This window comes from Pyxicephalus adspersus, chromosome 5, assembly GCF_032062135.1.
Source record: "Pyxicephalus adspersus chromosome 5, UCB_Pads_2.0, whole genome shotgun sequence".
Classification (NCBI taxonomy): domain Eukaryota; kingdom Metazoa; phylum Chordata; class Amphibia; order Anura; family Pyxicephalidae; genus Pyxicephalus; species Pyxicephalus adspersus.
The window spans coordinates 112,639,832-112,659,649 of NC_092862.1; the positions used below are offsets into that span (position 1 = coordinate 112,639,832).

Sequence of the window (19,818 nt, forward strand, 5' to 3'; positions counted from 1 at the left end):
GGCTCGTAATTTCATAGTAGTTTGAGAATCAACACATAATACTATGTATGAGCAGCCTAGTTACCAAAATTTTATAGAAAATTTACTCATTCAGTATATACTGTTTTTTATGGTCATTAGTGAAAAATACTTATTTTATTTTCAGCTTAAAAAATTGCATATGACAAATACATTTTACGTTTAAGCCAGCAGTTGAAGCACTCCTATCTCCTATTCATATAATTTCCTGACTGTTTCGCTTAACAAATGCCTGTTGTGACGCTTAATGGCTGAAGCTTAAATTTGCACACACCACTTAATGAATGAGATTAGTGACTCCTTCACCTCCCTCTCTTTTCATGCCATTTAATTAGAAAGATAAGGCTCTAAATGCACATATGTACTGACACAAGAAAAACCCATAGTGCTCTAAAGCTACGTACACACTTCCAATTATTATCGTCGGAAAACGAACGACGAACGTTCCTGCACGATATATATGAACGATCGTATAGCACCGATACTGCACATAGAGGTAACGACACGATCGTTCGTATATATTGTACACACAATAGATACGATCGTTTAAGCGATAGAGGAACTATGTGCACGACAGGAACGTGAACGGACGTTCGTTCATCACGCATGCTCTGAACATGGACTATCAACGAACGACCGTACACACGAACGATGTTCAACGATCGTCGTCCAATCCGATACGCCGGTCCGGTCGTTCGTTTCCAGCGACTTTCCTCGTTCGTCGGCGTCGTTGGTTACTTTTTTACGAACGATTTTTTGCCCAATCGATCGTTCGTCGTTCGATTGGAACGATAAAAATTGGAAGTGTGTACGCACCTTAAGATTCCTGTGCCATCGGTGCACCTGCTATTAGATGTTTATTCTTAAAAACAAATATATTACATGCATCATAATAAAGCTATAAAAAATATTTCAAAACATTTATGTATAGGAAGACTTTTTTTAGACAGAATCCAATGTAGAACAAAAAGTAGATGAAATACAGATTTCTAGAAAGATATCAAAAGTATCAAAATAACAGGGAGTGCAAAGCAGCCAAAATCAGGGTTGGGGTTGACCACAGCAATCTTCCAGTATGTAATCTTTTTTTTTCCATGAGAGTAATCCTTCCACTGTGGATGCAATGAGTAAGAGAGTGGGAAGGAAAATAATTGAGATTCATTTACTAAAGGACTAGAGCATATTAAGCTTGTAAACTACATGTTCACTTTGCAAAATTAATTTTGTTAATGAATGAGACAAAGGTATGTAAATTGAACAGTTTCTTAGTAACTTAACGCCACTGTGTCCCTCTGATTCATTATAAGAAGAGCAGATATTACAGTCGTATATGCGATCAGCAACCTGCCATTAAGTAGGTTCCATTAACCCAGTGTTTCCCAACCAGGCGTCAGTGGAACCCTAGAGTTCTTCCAGAGGTTGCCAGGGGTTCCTTGAGCAATTTGTGTCTCTCAGGTCAGACTAAGTGACACCAATGATCTTGACTTTCTTCACCAATGCCTTTGACTATCTGTAAGGATGACATTCTTTTAATATACTGTGAGCTGTAGCTATAGTATTTATAGCAGTAGACCTGAAAGTTTTTTCAAGACTTTGTCCTTGTTAAAAAGAAAAGGAGGAAATACTGCATTAATCTATTTACCTAACTAAAGGCAACCATCGTATCTGCAGAAGGGATACCTGCTCCATGATATGTGTACTTGAAATCTGACAATTTCACTAGACAAACCTTGGCCGGTTGGCTGGGAATACACTGATTTGTTTTGGGAAGTTGCTGTTTGTTTTGCTGATAGGTTGCATAGCGTAAATGCAATGTAACAACACGTTTAGTGTTATTTGAAAAAATAAAGGAAGCATATAAGTAGAATAAAAAGAGAAAATAAAAGATTTTTATCCACCAAATGCATTTGGGCCAGGTCTAATGTACAGCGGCGGTTGGCTAACAAGCAGTTTTCAATTGTTAAGTGACATTTGCCTGGGATGAATGGCATAAAGGATTGGACATAGAGGGATTTCACATTTATCCATAAGACATGAAGTGGCTGTTCAGTGACAGCTGAGTAAACAGTTTGCTGAAGTTCTACGTTAGACGTAGTTAGTGAGTTACACCCATAATTTCATCTGTTAACACAAACAAGTCAGCTTGCCGCTGTTCCTCCGCTAGAGCTGGGCGGCCATTCCTAGCACTGAAATTATTGAGTGTCACTTGAGTAAACAAGTCTTTATGCATCAGGTCTTCATTTTCTATATCTTAGTTCTACCAAAGTCGCCCTGATTTACTATAGGCAGGTCTATGACGCACATGGCGAGGATCGAATAAGTGTGAAGGAATGCCAGCGATGTTTTTTGGCAACACCCTGAACATTTCACCACATGAACAATGACGTCACTAGGGTAGAAGGACTGAATCATATGATTTACACCTTCATGAACTTGGAAGTGAAAAGACTGGCACTGCAATGTTTTAGGCATTTGTGGCATTGCAATGAAGTGCCCACATACAGAAGGCATTGTTCAAAAAGAAGAGAACTCACTACTTTACAAAGGGGTTATATTGGTTTGGATAGGTATTGGTCTCTCAATAGACCCAGTGATAGTTTCTTTTCCTTTGATTTTCAGATGGGTAATTTTTTGTATATTAATTACCCCACACTTTATGTTGAGTTGTTTTTAGCAAGAACAGATAGCAGAAATATTTATTAATGAATTCATGGGATTTGTAGAGGAGTTGCACAATTGGGCTGATTGATATCATGTTGAATACTAATTCATGTCCAAATAAATAATTATAATAGTGAAGAAAATCATCTACTCTAGTAAGTCGGCCTCCTTTCTGGTTTATATGGATACGTATAGTTTGCAATTTGATTTTGATATTCTTGTTATGGTTAAGAAAGAGCTGGATAGATCCCAACTATTTCATATTTGAAGTTCATATTCTGAAGTTGGACTTCAATAAAGACACAATGGCGCTGTATAAACATGAAAACCTTGTGCACAATGACATTGATTTATAAAAGAGTCTCTCTGATTGAATACTTTATAGGCAAACAGATGGCACCTAAAAATTCACAAATGCTGAAACAGCTTCCCATCTAAAATGGACTATTATCACAATTCCTGTGCCTGTCTGTTGTTGGTCAGAAGACCCATCTTGATATTAAAATGTCAGTGGAAAAGTGAGACCTATACACTGCTCATAGAGACCTAAAGGTCATATCTGATTTATCTGACAATACATAAATGGCCTCAATAAGTCTGGCTAGTTTAAGTATAAAGATCAATTCTTCTTTTGACAATAGACTGTGAAAGCAGGATCAGCCTGTGGTTGGCTCCAGGGAAAAGAGACCTATTTCTAAATCCTTTTTACTTAATTGTGCAGCCAGCACATAAGAAAAATAGGTGATATTTGGGGTTTACAGTTACTATGTGCTAATGAAGGGCTATTTAGTAATAATATTCACTTATAATGATGGGTTTATTTCACACAAGGCAACAAAAGCATGCCAAATAGGAAAACTTAAAACGGTATAAAATTAAGGTATATAAGCTATTCACACCGACCCAAAAGTTAAAATTATTCCCCCTCCCATGTCACATCAGAATGGATTTTCCATGCAGCTTCCACTTCTAATGAGTCCTAAAATATATTCAACAAATATATATATATATATATATATATATATATATATATATATATATTCCATTTTATATATTGTAAGGAACATGTAAACTGCTGTTGGGTTTTATAACATCTGGAGGACACTCTCTTCCCATCCATTTCTATAAATCCAACAAGTAATCAGAAATCTTTTAAGATTGCGGGAAATCCCCTATTAAACCATTGTTACAATAACAATCCTTTTCCTTGGAAATTTCTTCCAGTCTTTGTCTGGTGACCACTGTGGTGATTTTCCATCACTGGTCACCAGAACAAAGGCAGAGGGTGATTCCCTACACTAGGAACAGACACAAGGGCATTCATAAGATGTTTTGTGCAGAGCCCTTATATACTGGTATTCATTTTGCAACTAAGCCGTAAGCAGTGATATGAAAATGGAGACCAATATGTTTTAGCAGAGAGGCTATCTTCTGTTGCTTTCCTGCTTTAATACAACTCTAGCTATTGCTAAGCGGAGCTTCTGCTTCGTAATGGACAAAAATGAGAGTAGCAACATTGTACTCTGTTGTAGCCAGGTGCTATTTAATAAATATTATGAAATATATAAAGAAGTCAGAAATAAGAAAAAGTAAGTAAGTCTTTGCAGAAAGGCTTATTTTTCAGTGTAATAATATCTGTGACATATCTGTTCCTATTTTACCATCCACACCTGTAGTTAGTTGTAAAACCATAGAAATATATGTAAACAATTAAACTTTGCACATTTAAGTAAAATCTTTCAGTGGACGTACTCAATGTGACACATACAGTATGTTTCTCAAAACAGTAATAATTTCTATTTACATATAAACAGACCAGTCATATCATGTCATGGTCAAGGTCTACTTGCAATAGTTCAACCCTTTTCCTTTCACAGCTGGCACTCATTTAGCCTTTCTTCAAAGTTTGTGCCAAGGAGGGAATGACAGGCAGAGCGTGGCTTGTTTTGCTAGCATCTACTACATTTGTACAGTGAGATCACACTAGCTGTCCTTGAGATGCTGGCGAAAGCAGTGAATGGATGAACATGAAATGTGTTTTTGTCCATTCATGTCCAGCAGTATGTTTTCAAAAGGTCACTGGAAATACGCCACTATAGTTGCCAAGTTGAAATAACTGCCGGATGACCATGTGGCAGACTAAAAATGGACCAGAGCAGGATTTCTTAGCTATGTGTAAGTCACACTGGCTTTACAAGCATAACAAAGCAAAACCACAGTGTTGTCGGAGAGGTCACCTGAAATAAACATTTATTATGATGTTTAGGGTGCTGTTATAGCAGTCTCTTGACATTTGCATGATTTAGAGACAGTGTTGTTTAACACTTTCATTACTGGATACATTTTTTAAATTCTGATACAGAACCCTGAGAGCCACAGGTCGCAATGGGCCTTTTATAGAGCTATGAATATATACAATGACCTATGCAAAGCTGAATTGTGTACACATGTCACTAGCTCCAGTGTTACCATGTGGTTTTATGTATAACAACTATAGCCACTGGAAGCCAAGACTACTGCATTTTCATAAAACCTAATAATATTCATTGCAAATTCTTCTTTTTCAAGCATACTATATCACAGGTAGAAGTTTCACTTTATATATTCCCATAGAGAATCTGTTTGAGGGTGGGTCACCTAGAAAAGCTGAAGAATGCTTTTAATATTTCTGTGTCATTCACTCTGCATAGGAATAAAGTCAGAATTAAGTTTGGCTGGTGACTCAAGAAGACTGGCTATTAGCCAAGCAACAGATGTTACTGCCCAACTGGGGGTGGGTGGAGATCTCCTTTGCAGGATTACCAAGGGATGAGAGGACTAAACAAGGGAACAAACTCGGACCCACTCCACCCAAAACTAATTCAGAGGTTTTTTTGGATGGTTCTCCTTTTTTGCATTTTGACTTAACAATTTGCCTAACTCATAGCACTTAATCATAACCTAGCCTGATACTCACTTAGCCTGACACCCAAATCCCAACTCTTGTGCAAAGACAAGCTTCTTCTTTTAGTTTTGGACATAGTAGGATAAAAACCCTGACCCATGTTAAGGTTTGGCATATGTGCCCATTGAAAAAATATAATAAGGTATTTTATTACCTGTCTGGAGACACAGAATAAAGTGAGACACCTTGCAACCCCCTCCTTCCAAACTGGATACTTAAAGCTAAACCTAAAAAATTAAAAAATTGTGTGCAGGCAGGTTATTTGTTGAAAAAAAGGCAGCCTAAGTCTCTTCTGCAATAAAAAAAAACTTAATTGGCTGTTTGCAATAATTTCGGTATGTACACAAGCCCAGTATAGCTGGGTGCTGAGAGTGAATAAATGCTTGTGCACATGCGTGAGAGTTACGTCATTCTATCTTGGCCAATCAAAATGACTGTAAATCCTGAAGCCTGAAGAGGATTAGTTGGGTATATAAGCAAAGACCAAAGAAAGTTAAGTTTAGTTAAATAATTGCAAACAGGCAGGTAGGTTTGTTTTATTGCAGAATAGATATAACCTATTCCTTATGCAAAAAGAACCCGCCTGCTAGGATATTTTTTATTTTTAGGTTTAGTTCCACTTTAACTTATTAGCTCTAAATGTATCCTGTGCCATATTCTTACACAAGATATAACAACATCATTGTGCTTTATTTTATTGATAACTATAGTGGAATATGTAGGCACTTCTAGTAAGCTGAGGGAGGAAAACAAGGCCCCTCATTGTTGGTGGAGGCTAAAACGTGACTGTGCATATCTCCTGCTTCAATACCTCACTGAGTACCACCAAAAGTATCTTACCAACAAAAAAAACTGAAGTATCATATTGTCATTATATCAAAAGTCACACTGCCTAAAGTAAATTTATGTAATACATGCTTATAAGGTGTAAAGAACAGGCAGAAAAAGTTTTTATTCTCATTTACAAACACCTTTTTAGGTAAAGGTTTTGTTATTCTGAGTGTGATAAAATTAGAAATGTCCTACCAGTTTTATAAAAAAGGTGAAAAATGTCACAAAAGAGGACCAAGGTATCAGACACAAACACCCACCGTGATTCTACCTACGGGATCCTCTGAGTAGAAATGAGCCTTTGGATTTAACGCCAGTTTGCCCTCCAAGCCCACTAATTAGAACCTTTACCTTGTACAGGGGAATTAAAACACAGAGATGCACCAAGTTCAAAGCACCTTCTAAAGAAGATGATTTCTGGCTTACATCCAAGATCCACAATATATTCCCCCTTATGAACTGAACAGGTAAAAGCAAAATACATTTTTGTGGTAATAATTCAGTATTTTACCCCCGAGAACACAATTAGTGTAATTTACTATCAAAGCCTGGAAAGAGCTTTTGTTCCAATTTTATTACACAATCCATGTTTTTACAGATTTCTTTTTCACTTTTATTTTACAGTGGGTGTTACAATGCTGTATTATGTGTTAGTGCAAGTGTAAGAGAAAAAAAAACTGTTAATTATGAATCAAAGTTCAAAAGTTAGCAAGTTTATTGCATGGTCTACTACCCTGCTAATATCTTCAGAAGCTGTAATGCATGGTTAAATTCCTTATTCTTAGATCTCAGCAGTGCTGCACTTATAATTTTTTTTACAGGGATTTGTAATGGACTGTCTATTGAAAAACATCACTTTGAAGTTCCTACTTTGTTCTTTTCAGTTGAGAGTTAAATACTGCAAATGATTTTGCTCATAGGAGAACAAGAAAGAAAAAACTGAAGAGTATATATATATGTGTTTTTTTCATTGATGGCCCAATAATGTGAAAGGCATATTCAATTATTTTATTTCATTTGCATACATGCCAGTATCAAAGAGAAACCGAGCTAAACTGTGTATAATATACCTGGTTAATCAGGCTTTTTGTGTTAAGGATGTGTTGCTATTGCAATCATTAAATATTTGCATAACTTCCCTACCTCTTAGATTGAAAGCTCTTTCGGGAAGGGTCTCCTCCTGTGTCACTCTCTGATTCTGTCTGTCATTTGCACCCCCTATTTAATGTACAGCGCTGCATAATATGTTAGAGCTATATAAATACTGTTTAATAATAATAAAAAATAATAATTCCATAGTCCACAACAATTATTTTTGGTGGCATTTAGAGAAGGAATGTTGCTAACAGATCAGTTTAGATAATATCATTCTATGCTTACTATACAAAAGACTAAAAAAGAACATCTCATGTGAAGACGAATGCCCTCCATAGGAAGTAGGCTTCAACTGACCAAGGGCTGAAAACTTGTTGTGCAGGAGTAGGGCAACTGATGTATTTGGACAAGAAGTGTTTGTTGCCAAGTGTTGATGGTTGTCTTCAGGAAAGCATATTACCCTTGCCAAGGCTAGGTATGTGGCCTCGTTCAAAAACTTGGCAAAATCTAAACTGAATAGAATATATTCCCTATATTCATATACATTTAAAGTATAGCTACTGTTTCTTAGATCACATTTTCTCCAATAGTTCAAACCGAAGAACAAAGGTAATTTTGACTGCTAAGGCAGTGCCAGAATCCACAGCTATAGATCTTAGCTATTCTTCAGCAAATTATATTACCCTTGAAAAGGCTAGGTATGTGGCCCTGCTCAAAAACTTGGCAAAATCTAAACTGAATAGAATTATTCCCTATATACATATACAAGTATAACTACTGTTTCTTAGAAAGATCACATTTTCTCCAATAGTTCAACCCAAAAAAACAAAGGTCATTATGACTGCTAAGACAGTGCCAGAATCCACAGCTATAGATCTTAGCCATTGTACAACAATGAATGGGAAGATCTCTTCCCCCTGAGAATCTATAAGGGACAAGGATTTTGCAGCAGCCTAGAGACCATGATGAATAACTCCCTATGTGTTTTCTGCATCTAGCAGACAACAGCCCATGCACATGGGAAGGCTGTAGATTCAGCTGTGTGCTACTCTGCTCTGCTTTCTCTAGTGACCTCATCCTTCCACAAAGATACCATTCATGCAGATGTGCTAGACGACAGCCTACAGTGCTTTCATTTCACCATACAAACATGTACATAGAGACGCTTGGATGAAATAAAAGCTATAGAACATTCACAAAGGTGTGTGGGGGTATGTGAAATAATCCTACACATAACAGCAATGACACACTGGGATTTTCTCAGCATTGTCTGCTTAGTTGATAACACTTCTTTTCTTTTTACTAATAGTGGAGTAAATATTAGACAATATCCAGCTCATGGCCAAAATAAGAGGTTCAAAATTTGCTTTAATTATTTATTAGATTTCGCTTCCATAAGTTTTGCCTTACACCTTTTTGTTGGTTGACCCAGTCTATATTTGTGTGTTCAAGCTCATTCCATTGCATTTTACATTGAATCAAATAATTTAAAAACATAGAAAGCAGAAACGCCTTATAATAGCCATAGCTCACACTTGCTGGGTACTAAGTACTGGACTGCAGGAGTATGTGCATGGGTTCATTAACCTCAGCTACACCAATGCTTTCATATCAGCTTGCTATGAATGTACAGTTAAGTAGTTTCACATATATGCAGCTTAATATTAACTTATATAGCCCTGACATATTATGGAGATCTTTAGATATTCTATAGACTAACTGTCCCCCAGAGTTACTCACAATCTAATGTCCCTACCATAGTCATTTGTCATTAACACAGTCTAAGGTCAATTCTTTGGGGAGAAACCAATTAACTGACCTGCAAGTTTTGGGTCGTGGGAGGAAGTAGGAATGCCTGGAGGAGGGACAAGGAAACGGCCAGCCCCTGAGCCATCATTCTACCCATATCCATTGTTTTATAAACAGATTTGGAAGCCCATATCAGCTGCCAACAAATCATTTACACTGTTTTTGGTTCAGGATACTGGTTCCTTCGATTATGGACAAAGAACCCAGTAATAAATTTAGTTTTATATGTTTTTTACTTTCCCAAAACATACAAGATATTGCTAGAAATCCACTTTAAGGAACCCAATGGGTTAATATGAGTTACTAAGCAAGTCTGCACTTTAATACACAAATTAACTTTCAACTCACAACATTCTTTCTTTACTTACATTACATTTTGCATTGAAAGGTGAAGCTGAATAAATATTTGTCTACCAATGAAAGATAAACAGTTATCTCCAAAATCAGCCAAAAACGAGGTCTTAAGTCATTCATATTCTTAGCCAACTTGGTTGTGTTTAAGCAGAGTGTAAGTGTTTTCTTTGTGAAAACTGGCAGTATCACTATGCACTTCTTCAGCTTGTGATGGTGAGTATTACCTTAGCAACCTAATAAACACCAAATCCCTAAGAGCTCAATAGCTGACCTTCCCCTCTTGTGTTTGTTATCACCTAGCACCATATTATGTAATTCAGATTAGGCTGCAATAATACAACTTGCCCCCTTTGAATATTATGTGGTGATATTATCATACAGTAATATAAAATATATAGTATATTACACCTGCTCCTTTCTGCTATCAGAAACCTTCTTTTTGCTGGCTCACTTTGGGTCTGCTGGTTTTTAGTCCCACATAGATTTGTGTTAGCAGACTTACCTATTATTGTGAAAGGGGGTGATTCTATAATATTGAACCAGTTTTTTTTTTTATAAACAGCCAGAGTGGAAAAAATTGGTTTTTGGAAACTACAACAATGCTAACAACAGTACTAAACACCATTCCATACCAGAGCAGTTTTTACAGTTCTGGGATTTGTTTCTTTGACTTGAAATATCTATCTAATTTTTTAGCATGTTCAAATTTTTTATAGATTTTTTTTAATGACAAATGAAACTATCTTCTTTAGGGATATTGCAGCTGTGATTTAATCAAAACTAAATATTAAAACAATAAGACTATATCAATGACACTACATTCACTAGCACTATATAAAAAGCCCTAAATACATAACTAAAATACTCTTAAGAATAAATAATACATTTAAATAATAAATAACTCAGGTACACTCATACTGTATACCCAGCACTACTTACCCATATTCAACCACAGTTGACATTCAAAAATCTGGCCTTTAATAATCCGGATCCTTCACTAAGGTGTAAATAAAACTAAAACTGTTTTATTTAGTTGCTGAATATTACAATTTCATTTGCTTTTCTTTGGTGTCATTTCAGTTAGTGTTATTTCATTTTAATATATACAGCATATATAACCTTCAAAAATCCGGAATTTTTGAAAATCGGGCACAGCTCAGGTCCGGAGGTTGCCAGATTTTTGAACCTGTACTTACTAGTCAGTCAATCAATCACATAGGAGCAACCCAGTGTATTCAGGCATGAAGACATTTTTTAGATGATCAAAACAACAGATGAGGAATAAAGTTGACTTGGAATCGTTTTTGATGTCAGAAGCTGGTGTTAGAATTTCAGAAACTGCTCACCTGCTAGGATTTTTATCCAAAATCATCTCTGGATATTACTTGTTGAATCCATGCCACAGAGATCTATGGCAGGAAAAGTGGGTCCAACCCACTAGTAATGGTACTAGTAAAGTGTACCCTAAAAAGTGTCTCAGAGGCTTCTTTGGGGGATCTAAAGAAATAAGAATGATCTTACGTATTCTGTTAGTAATGTCATAGAATAGGCAGGCAGATTAAAAATGTCATAGAAAAATATGAACACTTCAAATATAAGGTTAAGTTAGTGTAAGTGTTTTATTTGTGCATTTGTGCTTGTTATTTATACAATAAAAAAAAGGCGTAATTGACGAGCACAATTTAATGCTTCGTAAGTTTGTGATGTAAAACTTAGCAAAATTGTATGTTTTTGTAATGGGCAGATATTAATTGGCAGTTGTTCCCAGCCAGGTGATCCCCAAAGTGTCATATATTTCTGTGGAAGGCCTTCTCACCAAATGTTTACCTAGCCGTGTAAACTATAAATTAATGGCCCTGCTTGTGTTCTTGAGTTGTCATCACATACAGGCTTGTTTTTAATTACAAACACAGGCACTAGTGAAAGTAAAAAATGATTGTTCATAGTTTATGTCGATTCATTGTGAACAGGTGTGTTATCACAAAGAATGTATGTTTGTGAATTTTAAAGGATCTAGGGCCTGGAGTGACTATATGATTCAATAAAAAATGAAGGTCTGTCTGCTTATCATAAAAAGAGCAAACAATGTATAACACATATACAAATCACACTCACACAAAAACATGTGAAATGGGAAAACTATGCCACTAATGTGTTTTCTTTCGATATATTCAACTCAAATGTTGTCGTATTATGAAGTATAATTAATGAGCAGCTACAGAGCAGAGTGATGATGTGTGAAGTGAGTCCCATTCATTTCTTGGTCTTAGCCTGACGCTGATTCGTTGGCCAGACACAAATACCAAAGTAGACTGCGTATGCTTCTGCTTTTACTCAGCAGAAGGTCTTTCTATTCACATTGACTGCTATGAAAGCACAGTGTCATGCTGAAGTGGAAACCCAATGCAATTTAGGAGGTGCAACGTGTACAAGGAGGATGTTGGTCTGGTCACTAAAGAGAATTTTCCAGTTATGGCTGTTCCATGCGGCCTTGACTCTGGAACATGGGACTGACAGCAAAAGGTCATTTAAGAGGCTGGTCCAGCAGAAGGTGACACTGGTTGTAAATCTCGAAAAGAGTGAAGACAGAACGAGCACTTTTTACCTCATATTTAAAACAATTTTGCAATGATAATATTTATGTCACATAACGGTAATGTGCCAGACAGCTGTAGGTATGGCTAAAAAACTGGTCGGTTGGATAAAAAGAAGCATGGAAAGAGTGTATTAATTCATTTTTTTAAGAATTCCATGCAGTTGTACAACAACATTTAATTTATTCTATTTCTCTTCTTATTCAGCTATAATCATCTTTTTCCAAATATGGCAGACATGCAAAATCTGCAGCATTCAAGCCTGGCGAATGTCTAATCTGTAGTAGGGCATGCATGAATAGGTATCTCTGCAATGAAGGTGGTGTTGGTGTTGAGCATAACTGAGAGTGATAGGTGGTGGGATGGAAAAATCAAAAGGTTTTGATTAAGCTTAAACAACAGTCACCATAGCAGTGGCTCCAAATCAGCCTTTCTCATCCTTTTTACTCCTAAAAAACCAAACTAATTTTCAGGTTTTTAGGGAACCCATGCTATAATCAATTAAAGGGAATGTGCTATTTGCATTGGTTGTCAGTGGGAAGAATACCCACCATATATTAGTGATCAGAATGCCACATTTACAGACAGCTAAGATGGTCCTTGATTTATGGCACCTGACTATTACAAGAAGTGTTGGTCCTGGAACTATGCAGGCACCATTTTATTGGAGGTCAATCAGCTACAGCTTAAGGAACCCCTGGAATCTTCTGGGGGAACCCTAGGGTTTCATAGAACCTTTGTTGAGAATGGCTGCTCTAGATGCTGGCTAGAACATATAAATGTGTGAAAATCTGGTGGACACTACTTATAGGTGACAATATCACCTATGTGACGGTGGTGGGCAGGCAGGGATTGGCATGAAAGTGATGGACACTAGTGATGGATAGAAGGCAGTGACATTTTAGCTTAATAATGTGATGGGCAATGTTTATTTTACAATGAAACATTTTAAAATGGTTAGTAAAAGTATGTGTTAAAATACTTTTAATTACCAAATATATATTTGCCCATGTGTGGCCCATTTTTAAACTTCAGTTTGACATGCCTGAACTACACCATTATATATTGCCCTCTATAAAACTGCCACCATTCTATGTGTTTAGGCTGAACTCTCAAATTAGGCTCACACTAGAAGTACACTGACTGCTGCTCACTAGCAATATTCAACATTTTGTATAAATGTGCCAGGTTCCAATGCACCAGGGTGCTGAAATCACAGACACGCTAATGGCGCTTCTCATGTCATCATCTCTGCACAGCTGCACAGCTTCTCTATGGCTTGGTGTTCCTAGCTGTTATAGAAGAGGAGCACTAATGAAATGTTGTATGACATTTTTTAATTTGCGTCAATGTGCATGTTATTTACAGCTTTGCACCTTTTTTCAGCTGTCAAACAGCTGGTGCAACCACATGTGGGGACATGTACAAACTGGGACAGGGTATGTGCTTAGTAAGCACTTAGTACAGGTAACACTCAGTAGAGGTAATGCAAAAAAAAAGCAAAAGGAAACTTCTGGATTTCAGGGTACCAGTCTGAGAAGAAGTTTTTAGCTTACTGCAGGCCAGAGAAAGGTCGGTCGGCTCTCCCTCATTCAGAAGTATCGTACAACCACAATGACCAGCGTGCATCACAGCACCAAAATGTAAAAGCAAATGCAACAAAAAACTTAGCATTGGTGGAATCAGATGTAAAGATTGCCAGCACAGAAAATATAAAGATTTTATTGGCAATCAGTGACTTATAAATATGCTTTTCGTTTATTTTTCTGATGATTTTGACACCCATTTATATATCTGTTAGAAAAAGAGCAAGAACCTTGTTATCCTTTGATAAGAACATTCTGTTTGTTACCACCACCCCATTTCTGTTGTGCCTGACAAAATACGCCCATAAACCAATAACATGGTCTACTGGGAGTTCCTTACTGAAAGGACGCATTTCAGAAGGCATTGCCATACTAATTACCTCATAAAGTATTTAGCTGTGTACCCACTGGGATACTACTTACTAGTGCTAAAACTGCTTTTGGATCCAGCTAATCAATTAATGTTCATTATAAGACCTGGAAATTCTAAGCAGTAATGTGCAGAGGTTATAAATATAAAAGGAGGGCATTGAAAGAAGCACAGTGCATGGTATAAGGACAACATATTGCTGATAACGTTAATCATCTTGAGTGTTTATCTAGGCCCATTTGTTTTAATGATTCTTTTATCTATTTTGCATTCACAAGTGGCAGAAGCAGTGTCAGGGTGGTTATTTGATAATGATAATGACATTGTGGCACGTGTTAGACATCCCGTCTCAGACATATTGTCAAGTCTTCTCCTTGGCTACTGGTGTTCTTGTATTAAGGTTTTTAAAAATAAAAAAAAACATCCTCAGGGGTGGGAGTATACTAAACCGACAGCAATATAACCATAAGGAAAATTATACTATAAACTTATAAAATTATACTTATAAACTATAAGGAAAATGCATTTACCTTCACATTTGCTACTCTAGCACCACCAGGAGCACCTCTATAGTTTATAAACTTCCTGCAAATAGAGAACATGCATTTATAGTACCCCCACAATACAATGGTCGCTGCTTGAATGACATTAAAGCAAGCCTAAGCATTGTCACTTAGGAGGGTATGCTTATAATATAATAAAGTTTAATAATACATAGGCTGAGACTGTTGTGCAAAACAAGCCTTTGGTGTTAGAAAACATTTCCATATTCCATAAAAAAAAATGATATGATTATTGTATCTCTTGGTTTGGAGCCCTGTTCATAAAGTTAATGTGTGTCAAAACTATGGACACAGAAATATTAGATGCATAACAAACAGTAAATAAAGGCCCTCAGCAACCTCTATAGCTATATGCACTATGAACCTATTCATCCTCATTCAAGCTTTCTTTCAGCAGCTCAGCTCACTCTGCTCCTCCTCATCTATCCTCTTCTAATGTGAGCACAGAGGGAGCCGAGCTGCTGTGAGAAGGGTTTGTAGAACGGTACATCTGCTTCTTATGCTATAGCATATTTTGGAGTAAGATGTACACTGATAATTTCTAGGGATGATAGTAATTAAAAATAATTAATTTTATATACAATGTAACCTGACGTACAGACTTGTGTTTTTAAAATGAACAACTATAATCAGGTTGATTAAATAAGGCAATATACCTAAATATAGATGCATTCTAATTTTTTTTTTAAACATGACCTTAAATGTCTTAATATGTAATTACTACAATTACTGTCATTAGGAAAATGCTCATTTATCAACTGGGCTACCACATCTGTTGCAGACATTTGATTTCTATGACAATACAAAAATATTTCTCTCTGGCCAATACTGAATAGAATTTTGCAAATATTATCCACATCTGGTTATGACATCTTTCCCGTGTAGCTACAGTTGTGCGCTCTACACAAAAGGCATGTGCTTCTACGTTCCAAAATCCCTGCCGTGCGCTGATTACTGCTGACAACCTTTCAACAATTCCTCAGTATACAAATACAGCCATGGAAACAAACTACTTGGTTTACTCTAAACCACTACTCCCAGCTACCTCAAAACAAAACAAATTTGATTCACAAAATTAAAATCAAATGTGATTTTTCAAATATCCCCTTTCAGTTATATTTTTTTGATATTTTATTACTCTTTCAATGTCTACCCCAATCCAGCATATGCATAGCAATGTACAATTTTCTGTTGCTGAACAAAATGTGTGTTTTACAAAGTGAATGCAGTGGGCCTGATTTATTAAAGGCTCCAAGGCTGGAGAAGATACACTTTTATCAGTGAAGCTGGGTGATCCAGCAAACCTGGAATGGATCTGGTCTAGGATTGAAAATATTTGCTAGCAAATAGCACATTTTTTTGATAAATCTGCTCAAAGTTTGCTGGATCACCCAGGTTCGCTGATAAAAGTGTATCGTCTCCAGTCTTAGAGAGGTTTAATAAATCAGGCCCAGTGGGTTAAATAACAGCCTATATAGACTGAATGTATAGAAAAGGCAATGAGCAATAGCCATATCTGTCCTGAACCCAACAGACACACCAACTAATCACAACACCATGTATTCTAATATCACTCACATCACAATGAGACAGGTGATGTCTAAAGGTTCTCATAGGCAACCAGCAATAGGCAGAATTTGGGACATTCTAAATAATTAACACATATTGGACAACACATTTGCAATATATTCAACAAAAATTAGAACTAAACCTCAGGAACACAGATAAATACACAGATGAAATACACATAAAGCAACTGTTACATACAAAATTATTTATATTTCTGGCTAATTTGGTGCTGTTTACAGTTTTGTTTGACAAGGGAGAGACCTGAGATTTTTCTGCCGTAGTTCAGGAAAAGTTTACAGGTCGTGTCTCTCTCCTCTACCTTGTGATTGGGCAGTAAAAGAAGAAGCGGCACACTGATGAGCTTATTGCTTTGTCATTGTGCTCTCTCTTTTTTAATAAATTTCTGCATTGCCGCATAGCATGTTTCTTTTTCATTCCTAAATTTAATTTATGATTTACATCAAGTGCATAAGAATGATTTGAAGTCAAATTCAAGTGTTTACACTGCTTGCATGAAAAAACACAAACATTTAGGAATGCATTAAAGCAGAAATAAATGTAAAGAATTGTAAGCAGGCAGATTACTCATTGCAGAAGAGGCAGTTGATGTCCTTTCTGGAATAAGACAAACGTACCTGCCTGTTCACAATCTGTTCTTTAATGTACATTGGGCTCTAAATGTGCAGCTCAGTGTGCGATCCTGGATAGCTAGCAGCCAGGAATATATGAACCCCCTTGCACATACACAGAAGTTATGTCATTTTAGCTCAGCCAATCAAGATGGCCAAAGATCCCGAAACCAGAAGAGAAATGGATGAAAATGCCAGCTTGATGGAAGTGCAAGGAGAGGTGAACTTAGGTTCAAAATGGAAAAAAGTCATGGAAAGGATGCATAACTACCTATTTAATACTAGTGACCCCTGTATTAGAATACTTATTTCAATGCAGAAACAAAAGCCTATACACACTCAACACTTGAATAAACATTGCAATATGCTGGACATAGTACAAGACAATTCTTGCAAGAGCTAGGACTGCACCTTGTACTCAACTGTACTAGAACACACATCAACTTCCTATTCCTATTTGTATAAGACATCTTTTCCATTACTATTTTAAAGACACAATTATTTTGTAAAACATGTATATTCTGTGTTTATCCCAAGACAAGAATAATGTTTTGATGAGAGTTTGCACTCTCTGGTATGACTTGCAAATATAGTTTTGTTGTGAGGCGCTTATTAGAAACTTGATCTTCTTCTGGGAAATAAACTTAAAAGCATAGGACTGGCACACTAATTTATAAATGCCCCAGGCTGCTCCTGTTTTTAAAGCAGATTTAATGTGAATGTAAAATGTTTGTATTTTTTTTCCCAATGTCTTATGTTAGGGGGTTAATTATATGGGTTTTACAAGGTAAATAGGAAATATAACTTGTGTATATCTCATATTAACTATTTCCTGGGAGCTGTTGGAGATTTAGGAACTTTCTCAGGTATTGATGCAGATATAAAGAGGTTCCTGAACAATTGTTGTTTTTTCTTTCCCCTTACCTATTGTGTTACCTCTATATGGTAATATTTTTTTCTTTCCTTTGCCTCCGTTGCTTTTGTTTGTTTGTAATCCTGCTTGTTTCATTTATAAAAAACTGCAATAAAAATGATCACAAAATAAAAACCTGCAGCAGACACCTAACCTACAAATATATCCAGGGCTGTAGGCACAGACACGGAGTGCCAATAGATAGGTGTAAGAATCAAGAGGTAGAAGCAAGCTCTGAAAATACCACGTAATACAGAACTTTTCCCTACAAGAAAAGCTTAAGATTTAGCTGTTGCAGAAATGTGCAAAATTTTACTTGGACATTACATCTGCATCAGTGTTTTCTTTACCTGACAGAGTCTCTGCTAAAAAAAAAACTTCACCTCCTCACTTCCCCCCCATTCTTTATAGTCCTGTAATAAGAAAGGTACAGACTGAAAGAGCTTTTGCTTTACTTTCTCTTAGGAAAAATCACAACGCTTTGCAAAGCTCAAATGGGTGCACCATGTATTATATATTTAATTTGTGAAATAAAGATTTTGTTAATATAATAAAAATATGTATTGTTTTCCTAAAAGTGATAGGTGCATTTATTACTTACTCAAATCAAAGCCACCCTTCTCCAATGCCTACTTTCCATAAACCTAAACGGTCACAATACTGGTGCCTGTATAGATCTGTTGGCTTCACATCTAAGTAGGTATTTTGTGAAGGGAGAGGAAAGGTTAGGATAAAGAATCAGGGATGCATCCTAAATGCTCCTTAAACTGCAATGTAATAACCATATCCTAGTTATAGGAAACTTGTTCTTTAATGGTTAATTGGAACTAAATTTCAATAGACTATGTATGAATGAAGTGTAGTAAAAACTGTCTGTAAAAGAACCTGTGCAATGTGATAGTCCAATCATTGTAGACACAATCCCTCCTCTAGCTTGGCAAGCATATTTGGCATGTAAACAGTATTAACAGTTCCTCATTGATTGAACTACATGAATGAAAACAGCTTTGGGTTTTCTTACCATTTTGGCATCTGAATGCATTGGAGGGACTTGAGGTGAAGCACAAGGATTGCCTAGGTTGGGACCCTGCATCCCCATGATATTGGAGTTCATTGACATCTGTCTTTCCATCTGTGTGGGATATGAGAAAAGCTGTGACATAACACCCACCGAATCCATCTTAAGACAGTATGAGGTACACAGCCTTTTATTTAGGCAATGTTACCTCTTTTTTTTATAATCTAAAAACATGAAAAATGCATAATGCATTTTAGAAAGGCAGCCTCCTTTGAATAGCCTGAAACAGAGCAATGTCTGCCAAATTTTAGGTATTTGGCTCTGCAAGAAAAAGCAGATGTCAGTAAGTAATTATACTTCTACTTCCTTTGATGAGCCTGATAATGTACAGTATGTTAGCCAGTGTGCATCAGGGAGTTTCAGTACACAAAATCTTTTGTTTTCTATTTCTTGTTTAGAGCAGGAACTGAGAGGGGGAGTTTAAAAGGAGATTTACCAGATAACAGATTTGGGTGAAAATAAGTCAAAATTAAAGCATGAAATGACAAATCAGGAAAGGTTAGGATTTTTCTAAGGATGTAACAATTGGACATTGTGTATCCAGAGTGCTGCTTTTTCATTACAGTGCTTCCAGCATACTTCAATGTGGAGGTATAGGCAGAGGGGGCACCTCTGGCCAAAATATAGCACAGAGTTTAGGGGAGCCCGTAACATGGGTATACATTGTCTGAAAAAAATATAACATACTATTAACTAGTTTATTTTCTGTGCAAATGTACTTTAAGATATAATGCAGCAACGTGTGCTTAGTGTTAACATATAAAATTTAGTAGTACATGATTTCCTAAAGTGTCTGATGGGAAC

At 36.4% G+C, this 19,818-nt stretch overlaps 1 protein-coding gene across 4 annotated transcripts in view; it reads right to left on the minus strand.

Annotated features, from left to right (window-relative positions):
• Positions 1-19,818, minus strand: part of CREB5 (cAMP responsive element binding protein 5) — a 257,480-nt gene that overhangs the window by 38,241 nt on the left and 199,421 nt on the right. For 3 of the 4 annotated variants that reach the window (XM_072412473.1, XM_072412477.1, XM_072412476.1), the window contains one exon: positions 18,958-19,068. The exons of the other annotated variant lie outside the window; for it this stretch is intronic. In XM_072412473.1, the coding sequence (XP_072268574.1) occupies positions 18,958-19,068 (111 nt within the window). The remainder of the gene's footprint in view (positions 1-18,957; positions 19,069-19,818) is intronic. 4 annotated transcript variants of the gene reach the window in all.